Below are 17,498 nucleotides of genomic sequence, written 5' to 3'. Positions count from 1 at the left end.
ACTTGGGCAGGTGAGTGTCAGAACCGGACCATGGAGCAATGGAAGAAAGCCGCCTGGTCTGGCAAATCACGTGCTAGATCAGGGGGATGGCCAAATGCTTGTGAGTGTGAGTTGTTTACCAGGGGAAGAAGACAGTCGGATCCAATATGGAGGCCAGTGTTGTGCTCTGGGCAATGCTTGACACGTACCACCTACCCAAACATTGTTGCAGACCACATAGGCTACACCCTTTCATGACAGTTTTGTTCCCTGGTGGTATTGTCCTCTTTCAGTAGGATAGTGCACTCTGCAGAGCACACTGCAAAAAATAATAATTAAGGAATGGTTTGAGGAACATGATAAAGGGTTCAAGGTGTTGCCTTGGCCTCCAAATTTCCCAGATCTCGTTCCGATTGAGCATAAATGGGATGTGCTGGACTAACAAATCGGATCAATCGGAAGACCCAATTCGCAACTTACAGGACTTGGATCTGCTGCTAATCTTTTGGTGCCAGATTCCACTTGACATGTCTTGTGGAGTTCATGCCGCGACAAATTATAACTGGTCTGGCCATTTTCAACTGAAATCAATGAAGCAGTAAAACTACTTTTATTCTTTTTCCCATGAATTTTCCCACAATTCCTTGCAAACTTACTTACATTTTGATGTTTGTATCACATTACTAGTTCCATATGGTTTCTCACGTACATTTTCAGTAGAGCACCTGATACAGCATTGCACTCGAGTACTTTAGTTTTTATCCCTCGTTTACTTTTGTTAACAATATAGGTTAGGTTTTTGAATAATAGTGCACTGACTTGACATTTCACTTTGAATGCGTTGTGAAACGTGAAGAAGCAACCTTAATATAATTTTGCAGAAATGACTACTCCCTCAACATGTTTGTTGTATTAACAGCAAATTAGTGATAAATTATATATATTTTTAAAAAAACCCTGTGTCATCATCTTCATATTCCAACCATATAAGCTGCAATAGCTCATCAGATGTACAAGTGATAGTTGAGGAGACATTTAAACAGCTGTCACCAAAGAAATAAAGCACTCTGCCAGTGTCAACTCAGCAGGCAGTCTCAAATGCCAGGGTCAGTCTCATGCAGAGACAAACGAGAAGCAGACAGGTTAGCTAATGAAAAGGCAAACTGCCTTGCTGAGCTCTCCTGCCCATTCTATAACCCTAAAAGGACTGTGATGATGTGTGAAGACCATTGGCATATTGTGAGCATAGCAGAGAGCTTAGTGGGGAACTGCTGACCTCACGATATTACCCTGCGGACCATGGGAGAAGTAGTTGATCTTTGTAAACAATAAATGCCATTACATGCATCTGAGTTAAGAAATGATGGACCAGTTTTCTTGTACAGAAACTCCAACCACATGAAGAGAGTAAAATCTCTCCGGTAGGTCAACAATACCCCATCTGAGTCCACATGGTTCATGGATCTCTATAATGCAAGTGATTCTGAAACTTTCCTAGTCGGAGATGAAGTAGTCAGAAGTAGCCTACAGATACATGTGAAAGCAAGCATTCTTAACTTAGAAACTTGGTTAACACAAAAATGAAAATTCAGCCATTTGCTCACTCTCATGTCATTCCAAACTCATAAGACTCGTAAAACTCAAATTTATTTCTATTGAAATCTCTGAGGGATTTCTCTCTCCAGTAAGTCCAGGCCTATTCACCCAAAACTCTGACCATTTAAAACGTTCATAAAAGAAATCCATTTCAATCGAGCTGTTTAGTCCAAGTTTTCTGAAGGGCCACGATAGCGTTATATGATGAAGATATTTAATTCAGATTTTTATTCACAGATAAATATTGATCAAGCATGCTTGCTTTATGCAAGAACCAATGAGATTTGTTCTTGCGTGTCTAACAAACACATTTGAGCTTCAGCAAGAATCAATGGAGGTTTATTCTAGCAAGTCAAGCAAGTATGATTTACCAAATTTGATTGCTTTATGTCTGTATGTCAGTCAGAGTGGACGATCAAAATGTCTGGATCTCAACAGGAAGAGTTAGTTCAACACCAAAGGGGGACACATCAATTTGATACTAATTACACACCTTAATCCATTTTCTCTGAATCTGAGCATACTGCATTTGAGTTAAATCCGTTTTTTTTTTTTTTTTTTGGTAATAGCTAAATTTTAACTAAATTTGTAGTTACTCTGTTTTACATTTGTACAAAATAAATGACAATTATGTCATTACTGTAAGCTACAAACCTTATTTGTAGGTTGGCCCCATATATGGCCCCATATAAAACCACCATGTTTGGTAGAATGAGTACAACCGTACTAAACGATCAACTAACTTCACTAAACACATACGTTCTCCCACATAATGCAAATGTGGTTTAACTTTCACAAAAACGGAAGTGTTATATGAGTATTAAAATATGAACTATTGATCAAGCAATCACAATGGTACTTAAAATATTGTAGGCTACAACCTACAACACACACTAACTGGATGTCCTTGACAATAAACTCAATTAACTTTATTTGTAATCAGTTGTTTATGGATAAGCTGCAATGAAGCAAATAATCAATAAAAATGCTTAAATAAATAATAGCCTACACGGTAAAACTACAATATATTGAAATCTAGTCAGGTTACTTTATGACAATTGAGAAACACGTGTTTAGCTTCCATAAGTCAATAACTAGACTAGCTAGCTAGTTCTTTTTGGAATTTTATTTGACCAATTTGATGTCAGTCGCAAAGACATTCCTCCAACTTAGTCTAGTTGTCGGACAGTTGTTATTCAGAGCAGCGCCATTATAATAGGATGTAAGCGAGGCTTAGGGAAAAACTGAATGAAAATTTAAGCTCCACGCTGCTAGATCACTTATAATTTTTGTCAACTGAAATTTCTCAGATAGATATGTTTTTTAGTGTTTCATCAGCATAACAATTCAAAAATACATTTAATAATCTAACGATAACCCAATAAAGATAGATAAGTCTATCTATCCCTCACAGCCTCCCAAAGATGGGGCTGCTGCATGTGAATTACACTGTAACTAAAGCAAAAAAAAAAAAAAGGTCTATTATGTGACGGTGAAAACTTATGCCAGTTCAACAAACAGATTAACGCATGACCAAAAAAAAAAAAAAAAATCAACATTACACAAACAGCCTACCACCGGTATTATGAATAAACCATAGATATGGAATAAACTGTCAAACAAGTTGAGTCCTTCAGTGAAAAGAACAAATGATTCATTCAAACGAATGATTCGCGAATCAGACGTCACGTACGTGACGTAGAATGCGCAGCGCACTGTGTTCAACAACATGGCGACTGACGAGGATTCGGAAGATTATTTTGTTAGAGAAATAGAAAAAAATGACGGGTCTATTTTAAGAATTTATCAGTGCAACAAAGGGGACGTTGGCTGTGTAGTATGGGACGCTGCTATTGTCCTGTCAAAATACCTAGAAACGGAACAATTTTGCAGTATTCAGTCTGGTGTTAGTACTTGGTCCTCCAAGAGCATTATTGAACTGGGTGCAGGAACAGGACTAGTTGGTCTCGTGGCTTCAACTCTGGGGTGAGTTATGAATGCTGTGCCTTATAAACATTATTTAAAATATATTAGATGTGATGTGGCAACTGATGAAAGTGAATTTATTATATTCTGAACGTTATAGGATTTTAATGTATTATTCTTTGTTCTGATTAAAACTAAGTATTTTGGCTGGATCTCAACCTGAGCAATGTGCACCCATAGGGCAAATGTCACAGTGACAGATTTAGAAGACCTGCAGCCTCTCCTAAAGCTGAACATTGAGAAAAATCAGCAACTCATCCGTAAAGGCTCAATCACAGCCAAGGTACTGAAATGGTTTGTACTGCATTTCATCCTACACCACAGGATATGTTTTGGGAGGGGTGTGTTTTTATCCTTAGCTATGAAACCTATTTATTCATTACATTCAAGGTTTACTAAATAAAAGTTTTACATCAAAACAAATTAATACACTTTAAAAAAAAAGAAGTTTTCTTCCAAATTCAGTTAGTTGTCCCCACATGTTGCACACAAATAAATTAAAATATTGTCTTAATTTATTCGCCATTATGTCGTTTATGACTTTTCTTATATTAAATAGTACGGAGCCCCTAAAGAGACATGGTGGTGGAAATTAGGATGGGGGAATTTTTTTTTTTTTCAAATCTATTGCGTTCCCTCGCAAAACTTTTGTGTTCCCTTGCAAACATATTTGCATTCCCACATAAAACCTGTTGTCGGCTCGGACAGACATTTCAGTCTTTCGGAGCTGATCGCATTTCTGCGAGCTTATCTTAACGCAAAGATAGATTTTTTCCCACCACCACCACTTTTAGGGGCTCCGTAAAATAAATATGAATATATTTCTTATATGAAAATATATTGAAAAAGTGATGTTGTTTTTTGTCCTTGCAATGAAAGGTTTTCATTTCATGAAACGGCTAATGATACTGAAATATTTTCCTTTTAAAAGGGGTGAAAGTGTTGGAGATTTTCTTCCTCATCCTCATTATATTCTGATGGCTGATTGTATCTACTATGAGCAGGTACTATAACAATGCATATTACACTTATATATATACTTTTTTATATAAATTATGTTACAAAAGGTTAGCACAGCAATAGATCTTTTTAACAGCAGCGCCATATTTGATTTTTAACAGGAATGAAACTGAGAATGTGAGGGATAGATTTACATTACATATCTTTAATATACGTATACATACTTGAATGTGTTTTTTGGTTGTTCTACTGACAAAACACTGCAAAATTATCTTTCCAAGAACTTTCAGTAGACAAAAAAACTCCAGACAACATGAGCTGTGGAAAATTACAAGTAATAAATATCTTTGTATTGTGGATGCCATTGAAAACACAGTAAGTCTATCCCTCACAGCCTCGCTTTCATACCGGTTATGGTGCTGTTCTGAATAGTTAACTCTACATTCCAAAATTGTTAACACTAACAGTACTAGTGTTTAATACCCTCTGTGTTTTATATTCCACAGTCTGTGGAGCCTCTAGTGGAGACTCTGAAACTCTTGGCTGGACCAGAGACGTGCATCATCTGTTGCTATGAGCAGCGCACTGTTGGTGTCAATCCTGAAATAGAGAAGAGATTCTTTGAGGTGAGAGAAATAAACTGTAAAATCCTCTATTACACCTATACATTGTCATATTTAGTGGCACACTTTAATGAGAGTGTGTTAGATCATTAGACAGATCAATAGGACAGATTCCGTCACCAGTCGTGGATGGGACCTTTTACACTGTGATCTCACAATGTACAAAAGATGTGAACATGTCATTTTGAGACACTGTTTATAATTTATGGGGAATAAAAAAAGGATTAGGTGGATCTTTACCATTGTAGGGTGTTTGTGTACACACTGCTGATGCATTTAGTATGTTTTACAAAATAGGTTCCCTTGAAATGCATGAATAAAATGGCCAGTAACATTTCTTGTTAGGCTAAATCTGCTATTTTTATTCCTCATCTAATACACTGTTTCATAGCTACTTCTGCAAGAGTTCCAGTCAGAGGAGATCCCACCTGAGAAACAAGACCCAGAGTTCAACAGTCCTGACATTCGTCTTCTCCACCTGCGACGAAGAGTCGACTGAATGCCTTTTACGAGGATGGGCTGTGTATGTTTGTGTTTTAATAGACTGCAGTGTTTGTCACTGTACGTATTATTAAAAAAAAACAAAAAAAAAAAAACATTTAAGTTCATGTTATATGGTCTGGGAATTTGACCTTAGTGTGAGCCCAAGTGTGTTTTCAGACAAACAAGGTTAAGCAAATAGTTTTGCATGTGCATTGTGCACTATGTTAAACTGTCAATAAATCTCAAGTGGGCTTTTTTGCACACCAATTCAAAGAATGTTAAACTGATTGAGATCTGTAAATAGGCAAATAACTGTCTAAACTTCACCAAACATTTTTGTCAATACTAAATCATTTAATAATTTTCGACAATGCTCAGTTTCAGTGTCATTAATCATCTGATTGTGATGTTTCAGCATTAGTATTTTTTTTTTTTTTTTTTTTTACAGTTTTGTCCAGTGTCATTCTGGGCCCTTGAATGCATTGAGACTACAGTGAAGATGTTTAGTGGTATGTTTCATAATCTCTTAAGACTTAAAGAGCTACATCTGAAGCAGAAAACTGAATTTTCATTTTAAATACAGATCTTTATAGATTTAAAGTAGGTATTATTTAATTATTCGATTTATATTAATGTTTTTATGTTATTTTTTCCTATAGGGGGAAACATTTAGATTTTTGTTAAATCTATAAAATATAAATTATGACTTTAAAATTCAAATGTAAGGGATTTATTTTGTGATGGTAAAGTAGTCTGGTTAAGTGAATGTATGTATGTTACAAAAACCTGGAGATTCGTCAGCTTGTGCCTTTCATTTGCAAGATTTTTAAAAGACACTTGGAATAGGAAAAGATTCATATATAACCCCAAGTGTCTTTGGGATAGCATTTTGGACAATTTGCACGCGAGAGATCACAGTTTGAGACAGAATTACAGTAGTCTGGACGTGATGTTACGAGAGCGTGGATTACGGTCTCCAAATCTTTCGGAGGTAGAAGGTGATTTAATTTCACAACCGATCTCAGATGAAAGAAACTGCCCTTTACCACTGTACTGATTTGTTTAAAAAAAAAAAAGTGACTAATCAAATGAAACCCCAAGATTCCTTACATGAAGTTGTAACTAATCTAAATTAAAAAGAAATCTAAATTTCACTTTTGCTTTCATTTAATTGCGAAAAATTATTAGCCATCCAACATTTGATCTCCTCAAAACAGTTGCAAAGTTTTAGCGGGTAGATTAAACTGTTTATCGTCAACATAGCAACGGTAGGAAATCCTATATTTCTTAAAAATGACATCCAGTAGTAGTATGTAAAGTGGAAAGAGAAGAGGGCCTAGAATGGACCCTTGGGGTACACCACATAATAGGGCAACCGAGGAAGAAGAAAACTTCCCTCACTGAGAAAGTTCTGTTTTTGGGGTAAGAGGCCAACCACTGCAAGGCGACACCCTGAATATTAAACGTAGTTTCAATGTGTCAGCATACCTGGCAATAGAGAAACACAGCAATTGTGCTGGAAGTTTTGCTTACAGATGATTTCTTCAGTGGTTTTCCAAATCTCTTTAAATACCCAAATGGAACAAAAGAACTTTAAACATTTAGCACCCAAATATTTATGAAGCTTTTGTTGGATCTAGTCTCATGCACAAAGGGTCACGCCTGGTTTCGGGGATGAAAAGCAATGAGATTTGTGAGATGTGCATGACTGAGTGAGGGGGGGACGAGATGCTCTCTTTTTTGAGGTTGTATTTGTACTGCTTGTACTACAAGTGAATTTATAGGTATACTGATAGTTTACTAGTCAAATACTTGCACATTTTTTTTAGCTTATGAAAGTACACTTTGAAGTATACTCTCTGTAAACTACTAGTTTGGTAGTTTTATACAGCAATTATAGTTGAACGTTTTCATTGAGTGAACTTTTTTGAACATTTTCAGGAAACGTTCATGGCCCCCACAATATTTTTTTTGTATGAATATCTGAACATACAATAAATCAAAGGAAATTTTGGTGGGGATGAGAAAGAATAAAGTAGATAGAAAGTAAACCAGTGAGTGGACTATAGCCTATACAATTACGAACATATCTGTTTTCTTTATAAATAAAACAATGTAAGTTTATAAGACAGTGTGTAAAACTATGTGTAAAGGCTGCTCAATCAAACACAACTACAACCCAAGTATGCTTAGAATAATGAATTATACTTTTAACTATATCTCGATCAAAAGATTAAGTAAAAGTATAGGCCAAATATAATTTTCTGTCAGTTTAAGCCAAATATACTTGTGTCATTTTAAGTATATTTCCGAGAAGCCCATAAAGAGTTGACTGAAATGATACTTTCTTAGGTATAGGCTACTAGTAGCACATTTGAATACAATTTTTAGGGGATGTGACAGGTGAGAACTTGAGTGCAAGTTTTGTGAAGAGATCAGTAGAGTTTCTGTATTTTCATGATCTTGTGTGACATTTGAACTTTATGGAGTTTCTTTATTAATTCAATATTATAAAAAAAAAAACACAATTTTGGCTACAATCTTAAAAAGACGTTTGAAGATCAAACTGCTTTCTGTGTTAATTTGCATATTCATGAGTTAAGGCTATATTTGGTGGAACTGTTAAACAACTGCACTGGTGGGAGGAACTTGGAAGTCTTCAGTTTACGCAATAGTGTGCCTGAGCAACATAAAACACACTGCTCTACACCCTTCCTGAAAACATCATTCGCTCTGAGCTCGGGAATCCAGAGCCTAGGGCAGAACAAAGAGATTCGGTCAAACCTAGGAAGAGAAAACTGCTCAATTAGGTGAGTTATCCTTGGAGGTAAAGTATATTGATTATTTATATCTTAAAAACTGAGTTTAATTATATTGTAAGTCTCTTAAAAGCTATCAAGATGTGTCTTTTTAAAGGGACAAGATTTCACTCCCAAACAGGTCTAACAAGTCTCTTATCTCTTATAGGTCTTTGGAAACAAAACATATTTTAGCATAGTGGTGCGTCATCTCACCAGATGCCAGATGTAACATTTTTATCTGTTTTTCTTTATATATATTTTTTACAGCTGTAAAAATGCCACCACCTCGTGTGAACAGAATAGCCAGGGATGAACAGCCCACAAGAGACAGAACGGGCACTCTTGACATCCCTTTGAAATTCTTGGATCAGGACTACCAGGAGTTGAAGAAGAGCTGCCTCACCAATAAAAGGAGATTTGTTGATGAGAAGTTCCCTTCAGACAGCAGCTCCATTGACCCAAAGAAGAAACTTGGATTGGATATGGAAGAAATCAAATGGTTGAGGCCATCGGTAAGTCCTGTATTGACTTTCTATCTTCAGACCTTCAGAAACTTTCAAGAAGAGTATATAGACATTATTGTTCCAACAGATCTAAATTAACCTCGAATATTACCTGTCCTCATCAAATGTTGCAAAATGTCTCTTAGAGCTTGTACGAACAGGTTTATCTGTAGCATTTCCCAACATATTTATTTACAATTGTGGCAAGGCATCTTAAGGCACAGTATGCACGATATTTTTTTAAGTGTCCAAAAACCACTAAAACAGTGTTATATATTGTGTTGACATGTTTCCAACAATGTTTAAATCAAGAGGTATCATGTCAGTGTAACGGCCTTTGTCAACATGTCGTCTGTCAAGGACATATCCATATCACCAGTATAAGACGCTTTAATTATGGCCCGAGTGTGTGTGAGGACCCTAAGTATGAGGACCCTCTTGGAATTGCTCTGTTTTAAATTGTTTATAATATGTATAGGTTATGTGTTTGATAATTATTATGCTTTAATATAACTGTTTGGATACTTTTATTGACAGAAAACTAATTGTTATATAGCTCAACGCGGTTAGTCTTGAAAATCTTGTTTTCTTGATTTACCGCGTATAACATGTTTGTACAATGACTCGCAGACAATGCTATTTTGTCGAATGGCCAACATGGCATAATCAAAAAGAGCTTGTAGTAACAACAGTACAGCATTTTCTCCACCATACAATATGTTTTAAAATTAAGTGTAAATCATTTAGCAACAGCTTTTAATATTATGATAGTCTAATATTGATCTAAATTACTGCAATGAGCAACAAGTGTCTCATACCACCCATCGAGCGAATGCACACTAACGTAACGCTAACATAACTTTCAACACACTCAAATGTATTTTAGTAAGATTGTAAAAAAGTGCCATGTTACCCCACAATTTTTATTTATCAAATAAAGTGACCTGTATGAGAAGTAATTCAGCACTCGTAGCTGTTTTATTTAGAATGAAATAAAATTAGGGGAATTCAAGTGATCCAACACAACTGTACCATATGTACATTAAATAAAAGTTCAGAAAGGAGGTGAACTTTCAATGTAACTTTAATAAAAACAGCAAGGGAAAATGTCCCATGGCTCTCGGCCCCGCCCTGCTTCATACCACAATAATGTTAATACAATTAATACATTAGCTCAATCATTAGTCCCGTTGGACTGATTTCCATCGGCTGTTGAGCTGAAGAACACAACTCGATTCCACGTTCAGTGACGGCATCATCAAGCTATAATACATATAATACATAATTAGAGTCTAAATGTCTACTGGTGTTCCCAACTCCTTAGGGCAAATTTCATTGTATAATGTATTAATTTAATGAATCTCTCTCTTTAGAAAATAGTGGCAGACCCTCAACTCATTGTTAAGGGGGTTTCCAGGTTTGACTATTCCCAAGGATCTTATTTAGGTATGTTTATATCTGTGTTTACATACTCCAGTAAGTGTTGATTTTGAATTATACTGTATCTATACAGTAAATCGCATCACTCCATATAGACCAGAATGTTCTCAGTTTGTTTACTCAGTGAAAGATCTATGTTTGCTAATGTTTGTGCTTTTACCTTAGGAAACTGCTGGTTTCTTGCTTCAGTTGGAGCTTTAACCTTTCAGGAGGATGTCATGGACCAGGTCATGCCAGATGGCCAGTCATTTGGTGAAGATTATGCAGGGATATTTCACTTTAGAGTGAGTTATTTGGTCTTTTTCAAAATGACTTAACCTGTTCATGCACCAGGTCCACTGAAGGGATTGATGTGCGACTTTCCCATCGAAACCCTTGCAAATTCAAGAAAATGCTTTTTAAATAGCTGTCCACTGTTAGTGACCACTATGCGTGATTAAATGCATCTTATGTAATCAAATGATTAGTCTTTAAACCTTCTGCTTTATTCCAATAGTTCTGGAGGTTTGGGAAATGGATTGACGTCGTCATTGATGACAAACTGCCAACAATCGATGGCAAGCTCATTTTTGTTCATTCAAAAACATCTAATGAGTTTTGGCCTGCCTTGCTGGAGAAAGCTTATGCCAAGTAGGTTTATTCTTAAAAATATACAACTTTCATAGTATAAAAGCATGTTTGTTTACATGTTACATTTTGCGAATGTGTACTATAGTTACCCAAGACAACAGCACTGGTTATATATATATATACTGTATATATATATATATATATATATACAGTATATATACATACATGCAGTGTCATGTACAGTGTAATTATACATTTAAGTCCTGAGTAATATTAAGCAACTACATGTACTTACTATAGGGTTAGGGTAGGATTAGGATTTGGTGGAGGGTTACTTGCATGTAATTTAGCATAATTTACTGTTATTACTATGGTAAGTACAAGAAACATATGTAACATGGACACGACACTGTAAAATAAAGTGTTTCTTAAAGTGCTACCAAATATGATTGAACTATAATTACAAGAGATTTTAGCCCTTTTTATGTACCCTGGTTTCCTCACAGATAGAAATATTGGACATTGTCTCAATGATAACAGTCCAAACCCGGTCCTGGAGGTCCACTGTCCTGCAGAGTTTAGCTCCAGCTTTCCTCATCACACCTGCCTGGAAGTTTCTAGTGTGCCTAATTAGATCTTGATTAGCTGGTGTGTTTAATTGGGGTTGGATCTGAACTCTGCAGGACAGTGTTCCTACAGGAGCACGATTGGGCCAATCTGGTCTATTTTAATCATCAACAATTTGAGTAATCCCACAGAATCACTCATTAAAGACTTGTTGATCCACTGTATATTGAAATGTAGAATGGCTTTTACAGGGTGTGCGGCTCCTATGCTGACATGGATGCTGGTTTTATGTCTGAGGCGCTGTTGGACTTCACTGGTGGCGTCCACATGTACTATGAAACAGCAAAAACTTCTATTGATTTGTGGAGCCTGATGAACCGTGCAGAAAAAGCAAAGGCTCTGATGGCCTGTGGCACCTTTCTGGGGGTAAGCAGTGACCTCAGACTTGTCCTTTCATTACCGTGACTGATTATCACCATGTCCATCTAAAACACTGGCAATGAAGTATATTGCATTAAAGATTTCAATGTTCAATTAAATATAAATAGTACAATAGTACATTTTTACAATATAAGATGTATGGACAAATGTAGAGCATTAGCTGTGCATAAAACAATCTTTTCCTATTTCCTGATACATATTGCATAGGGCATCATTATTGATTCAATGTCTTTTTTTCATACTATATTAGAAAACATCTGCAAACACAGTATTACCCAATGGCATCGTTCAAGGCCATGCATATACAGTGACTGGGGTTTACAAGGTAAGTCTGCACAGAAGCAAATGTCAGATCACAGTGCCAACAGAATAGACAGACCGACAGACAGACAGACAGACACAGACAGAGAGAGAGAGAGAGAGAGAGAGAGAGAGAGAGAGATAGATAGATAGATAGATAGATAGTCAGTCTATTGGAAAGAAAAAATAGTTCTTCTTTTCCAAGATGTAACCGCAAGTAAAACCCACCTGAGTTCCTTCAAATTCCAGTCCTAAGAAATTATCAAAACACGTAAAACCTCCCGCACTTTAACTTTGTGTTGAATTCTTGAGTAATGCCCTTAAGGCTCTGTTCTGGGACCTGTCTTTACATGTAACCACCTGGGAAAGTTTTTAATAAGCCTGAGGTTGATTTTTATAGAAAGACAAGTGTTTAACTACAACAGGGGTGCCAAATCCTGTTCATGGAGATCTATCGTCCTGCAAAGTTCAGCTGCAACCCTGATCAAACACAACAGAACCAGCTATTTTAGATCTTCAGGAGCACTTGATAATTACAGATGGATGTGTTGGATCAGGGTTAGATCTCAACTCTGCAGGTTTGATCTATAGGAACAGGACTGAGCACCCCTGAACTACAACAATACTTGCTTTGTTCTCACATTAACCATTTTTGTTATTGTGTTGCCTATTTATTTACTAATTGCATTCTGGTGTATTCAGCATGTGCTCCACACTTTGATTTGTCATTTGCTCAGCTTATTCATTTCTGTGTATCTCTTACGTCAAGCCTGTGATTATGCAAGAGAAGTTTCTTGAAATAATGTTTTGTACTTTATGCAACTCAAAGCATTGTGTTTAGACACTTATTTCACAATATCCCAGATGAAATGGCATATTCTGTATTTATGCATTAAAAGTGTCATGTCATGTTGTATTCTACAGGTAACCTGCCAGAAAAAATCAGTTCAGCTGGTGAGAGTGTTGAACCCTTGGGGAGAAGGCGAGTGGAACGGTGACTGGAGTGACAAGTAAGAGTCATGTGAAATTATAGGTTCACTAATCACAACAACGATCAAGCGTCATTTTTTGTTTGTACCACTAGATGATTCATGAATATTATTTTTAAATATCTTAAGAGGTTTGAAAGTTGTATTAAGTTATAAGTTTGCTAAATAATTTTTTTCAGTCAGCTTGTTAGCTTTCAAACTGTAAATCTAAAAGTAATTTTGTCCCCATCATATAGGTAGTATTTTAGATCAAATATTAAGCTCACCAAGCTGAATACTATATTACTTTTATAGGTTTCTTTGATCAAAACATCAATAATTTTAAATTATACATCTACTTTGATTTGCATGGATTCTGCCATTTTTGTCAAGCCCCCGTGTTAAAATGTGTGTGTATATACACTGAACAAAATTATAAACGCAACACTTTTGTTTTTGCACTATTTTTTCACGAGCTTTTATCCCAACTTATGCGTCGGAAGTGGCGCCCGCCTCTTTCAGGGCCTGTTTTGTTGGTACGCAACAGTTATAAATGAGGCCCCTTGTGGACATAACTGTCGTCAGCATGCCAAATTCACACTGCCTCAAAACATGTGACATTTGTGGGTTTGTGCTGTGTGATAAAACTGCACATTTTAGAGAGGTCCTTTATTGTGGACAGCCTAAGGCACACTTGTGCAATAATCAAGCTGTCTAATCAGCATCTTTATATGCCTTTGGATTATCTCGACAAAAGGAGAAGGGCTCAATAGCACAGATTTAGACAGATTAGGGCACGTTTACATGACAAAGTAAAAGTTTTTCCTATGTGTTTTTGGCGTACAACGACAATGAAACAGTATGCGTTGCCTATAGACTGAACATGTAATACGCGCATGATGTCACCCTTTTCACAAACCCTTTTGCGTTTTTGTACTTTACATGCAGACACTAACATTTTCATTTTCAAAAACTTGTACAGGCCCCCAAAACGCCATTGTCGTGAAAATGAATGGCCAAAAGCCCAAAACACACAAAACGTTTTCTGTTTTTAATGTCTTGTAAATGCACCCTCAGTCCTTGAACATACCATTACAGTCTTGGTAAGGAATGTTCACACTAACACAGATTAAATCGCTGGAGGTTATCAAGTGCTGTTGGTCAGTCTTAGTCACTCTTTTGTAATAAATATCCCTTTAAAAACAAAAGCCAGTTCTTTAGTGACGTAATTTTCTGCTAACTTCATTTCCATCCTTTTTTGCATCTTCAGTCTGTGCCATTGAAAATTCGACTATTAGAAAAATATTTATTAATTACAAAAGAAGCTAATTCAGTTTAAAAGGTGTTTTTTTCTCTTTAGTTGCTGCTAATATCTCAGTTAGCATAACCTCATGCAATATTTTAATATATCCTTTCGCATAACTTTAGGTCATCGTTGTGGGACAAAGTGAGTGAGAAGGAGAAATCCAGGTGTCGTTCTTTGGCCAATGACGGAGAGTTCTGGTGAGCATTCACTGTAGTTTCAGATTTGATCTCTAGCATTAATGAATCAAATGCTTTCAATAACTCATATTTTACTGCAGGATGTCAATGGAGGACTTCACCAAAAACTTTGAAGACATTGATATTTGCTGCCTCAGTCCTGATTTCCTGGACAGTTCCTCTGAATGCAGATGGACTTCTATATGTTACAAAGACAGCTGGGTTGATGGGACTACAGCTGGTGGCTGCCTCAATAATAAAGGTAGCTCATAAATATATAATGAGAGAGTGGCATGTGAGCATTTCATACAATTACATACTAGCATGCATGAATAAAAATAGGATACAGCATGCAACATGCTTTTTGGGTGTATTATGTATAATATTGGGCATATGGTTGTGTGCGTGTGTGTGTGTGTTTGTGTGTGTTTGTCTATTGCATGTACCTTAAATGTCTGACTCACTGGACATCTTGTAGACTCTTTCTGGACGAACCCTCAGTTTCGGGTGAAGATTGAGAAGCTTGATAAGGAATGTAGTGGTCAGTGCCCTGAAAACATTCTGGTGTCCCTCATGCAGAACCATGAGAAGAGAAACAGAAGTGAAGTTTCTAACCACTACATCGGCTTCTATGTTTTTGCGGTCAGTATTAACAAAAAACTCTATTGGGAGTCAGAAATACAGTAATTTTTTCTTTTTCACTTATTAATGATGTGCTATTCTATTTTCTACTTTAACAGATTCCACCACAGGCAAGTAAAACATATAGTTAATTCAAGCTCAAAAGTCTAAGGCTCAATCCCAATTCACACCTTATTTTCGAGTGTACCCCTTGGTCCTTAAAACAGAGTTACAAGGGCCAAGGGGTTGAAATATTCCCCTACGAAATGGAACAACCCTTCATGAAACCGATACGTCATCAGTCGTCGGCGATGGATCTGCCGTTACAGAGTTTTTACAGGATTTCTCCATGACAACAACTGACAATCAGCGCAGCTGCTCTTAACTTTGAATAAACATGATGATTATAACATCCCTTCCTCGAAATGGATGTCTTTTCTGATCGGAAAGGTAATTTACTATACCATTTCTTAATTTAAATGACAATAGTATTATTATAAGAGTAAATAAAGTGCATGGTGGGATCATCTGGCGCTAAATTTAAATGTTTAACCGTTTGCGATCCATCTTTCCGGTGATTTGCGATAGCAGCTACATCCCGTGAACTTTCTCTTAGCCCTCCGTTTGGAGTGTGCCTCTGAAAAATCTCCGTTTCGAGGGCTTTGTATTGTAGCCCTACCCCTTCGCCCTACCAGTCGATCTCAACAAGAATCGGGGCACCAACGTTACCCCTAGACGTGAACGCGCAAAACGGAGGGGTAGGGGCAAGGGGTGAATTGGGATTGAGCCTAAAACTTTGCTTTACTTTTAAAATGCATGAATTACATGGTATTTACAAAATAAACTGGTTGCTTGAATACAAGTTTATATTTCCTTTAGATGAAAGATGTGAAGCTCCCGGACAAATTCTTCGACGGCAAACGCCCCATTGCTAGTAAGAAATGTGTCAATGCAAGACATGTGATGAAATTCTTCAAGCTTGAACCAGGAGAGTATCTCATTGTACCATCCACTTTCAATCCTAAAGAGAGTGCAAAATTCATATTGTCCATTTTCTCAAAGAGTGAATCCCATAGGAGAAATAAGAAACCTTAGATGACCGTATGAGATGACCTATCAGTGAAACTCCAGATAAATGAAAAATCAGGACTGCAGTGCTGACAGTTTCATAAATCAGTTTTATATTCCATGGGGATTTTTGTTTACAAGCATTAATGTTTCTCTTAACCCTCTGGGGTCTAAGTTGTTTTTGGGGTCCTTGAGATGTTCTGACATGCCCTGACATTTGTCCTTTTTAGTTGCTTATAAACAGAATGGCACAGGTGAAATTGCTCTATTTAGCACAAACAGGGCTACCATAATCTGTGAGCAAAATGTATGTACATGTTTGTATTTTCGAGAGAATATTGTTTATGCATGGTTATTGAAAAAAAATAAACATGAAAATTTCTGAATTAAATTCCAATTAATTCTCAAAGGATGAAATCAAGCCCTGTCCTACATTTTTTTTCTTATTTCAGAAGCCGTTTCACTCGGATATACGTTGCGACAAGGAAAAAATGACAATCTCAACTTCCGTTTCTTGCCGACTTTAATATATTTCTAACAAGTGCACTACATTCATAATAAATACATGTTTAATTATATTTTTAAGAAATATGCTAAACACAGGCATACTTTTAGTGACGTTTTAGTGCATTTAACCCCTTGAGTAGCATGGGATCATGCAAACTGTTAAAAATATCCATATTACTTCTATTGTTTATATCCTGAAATTTCCCTTATTTTCAATGTTCAATGTTGATAGCTATGGACTGGATACGGTAAAAGTTTAATATATCAACTTGCTCCGCTGGTGGGAAAACGCATGGGACTCAGCCGTCACCTTCTTCGTTTCTCTGATTGGTTGTAGCGCTATCCAATTGCGTGCAGAGAGAATTTGAAAGGCGTTTATCCCGCCCCTCGGATTGAGCCCTGTCAATGATGAGTTCCCAGACCTAACATCTTGATGTAGGTCTGGCGTGCCAGGCTAGCGTTGTCCTGTTTATTCGACGGACTCTCCACGTCCACCGCATTACTCAATGAAAAATAACATATCAGTGTTTTTAGTAGAGTGTCTGGAAATGAATGAGATCGGCCCAGAAGATGTCCGATGAAAACTGGCCATGTAATTTTAGA

The 17,498-nt window shown here is 36.6% G+C and overlaps 2 protein-coding genes across 3 annotated transcripts; both read left to right on the top strand.

Moving 5' to 3' along the window:
• The first annotated feature begins 3,277 nt into the window (after positions 1–3,277).
• vcpkmt (valosin containing protein lysine (K) methyltransferase) lies at positions 3,278–8,440 on the top strand. Of its 2 annotated transcripts, XM_089120524.1 has the most exons (6): positions 3,278–3,561; positions 3,742–3,855; positions 4,493–4,565; positions 5,028–5,147; positions 5,536–5,667; positions 6,076–8,440. In XM_089120524.1, the coding sequence occupies exons 1-5, from the start codon at positions 3,305–3,307 to the stop codon at positions 5,641–5,643; spliced, it is 672 nt and encodes a 223-aa protein (XP_088976650.1). In that variant the 5' UTR covers positions 3,278–3,304; the 3' UTR covers positions 5,644–5,667; positions 6,076–8,440. The 2 variants fall into 2 exon arrangements, with proteins under 2 accessions (XP_088976650.1, XP_039509402.2); XM_039653468.2 differs by lacking the exon at positions 6,076–8,440 and having other exon boundaries at positions 5,536–6,004.
• LOC120464121 (calpain-1 catalytic subunit) lies at positions 8,312–15,716 on the top strand. The gene is made up of 12 exons (XM_039653467.2): positions 8,312–8,437; positions 8,696–8,940; positions 10,305–10,377; positions 10,537–10,655; positions 10,868–11,001; positions 11,760–11,934; positions 12,200–12,274; positions 13,174–13,259; positions 14,646–14,720; positions 14,801–14,961; positions 15,178–15,341; positions 15,440–15,716. Exons 2-12 carry the CDS (start codon positions 8,704–8,706, stop codon positions 15,470–15,472), a joined length of 1,332 nt encoding a protein of 443 aa, XP_039509401.2. The 5' UTR covers positions 8,312–8,437; positions 8,696–8,703; the 3' UTR covers positions 15,473–15,716.
• The last annotated feature ends 1,782 nt before the right edge of the window (positions 15,717–17,498 follow it).

This window comes from Pimephales promelas, chromosome 15, assembly GCF_988280905.1.
Source record: "Pimephales promelas chromosome 15, fPimPro1.hap1.1, whole genome shotgun sequence".
NCBI lineage: Eukaryota > Metazoa > Chordata > Actinopteri > Cypriniformes > Leuciscidae > Pimephales > Pimephales promelas.
This window is presented reverse-complemented; position numbering and strand designations above follow the sequence as displayed.

Coding starts and splice junctions, on each gene's coding strand:
- LOC120464121 (XM_039653467.2), top strand. CDS start 8,704: ATGCCACCACCTCGTGTGAACAGAATAGCCAGGGATGAACAGCCCACA. Junction 8,941..10,304: donor TCAAATGGTTGAGGCCATCG/GTAAGTCCTGTA, acceptor CTCTCTCTTTAG/AAAATAGTGGCAGACCCTCA. Junction 10,378..10,536: donor TTCCCAAGGATCTTATTTAG/GTATGTTTATAT, acceptor CTTTTACCTTAG/GAAACTGCTGGTTTCTTGCT.
- vcpkmt (XM_089120524.1), top strand. CDS start 3,305: ATGGCGACTGACGAGGATTCGGAAGATTATTTTGTTAGAGAAATAGAA. Junction 3,562..3,741: donor CTCGTGGCTTCAACTCTGGG/GTGAGTTATGAA, acceptor GTGCACCCATAG/GGCAAATGTCACAGTGACAG. Junction 5,148..5,535: donor TAGAGAAGAGATTCTTTGAG/GTGAGAGAAATA, acceptor ACTGTTTCATAG/CTACTTCTGCAAGAGTTCCA.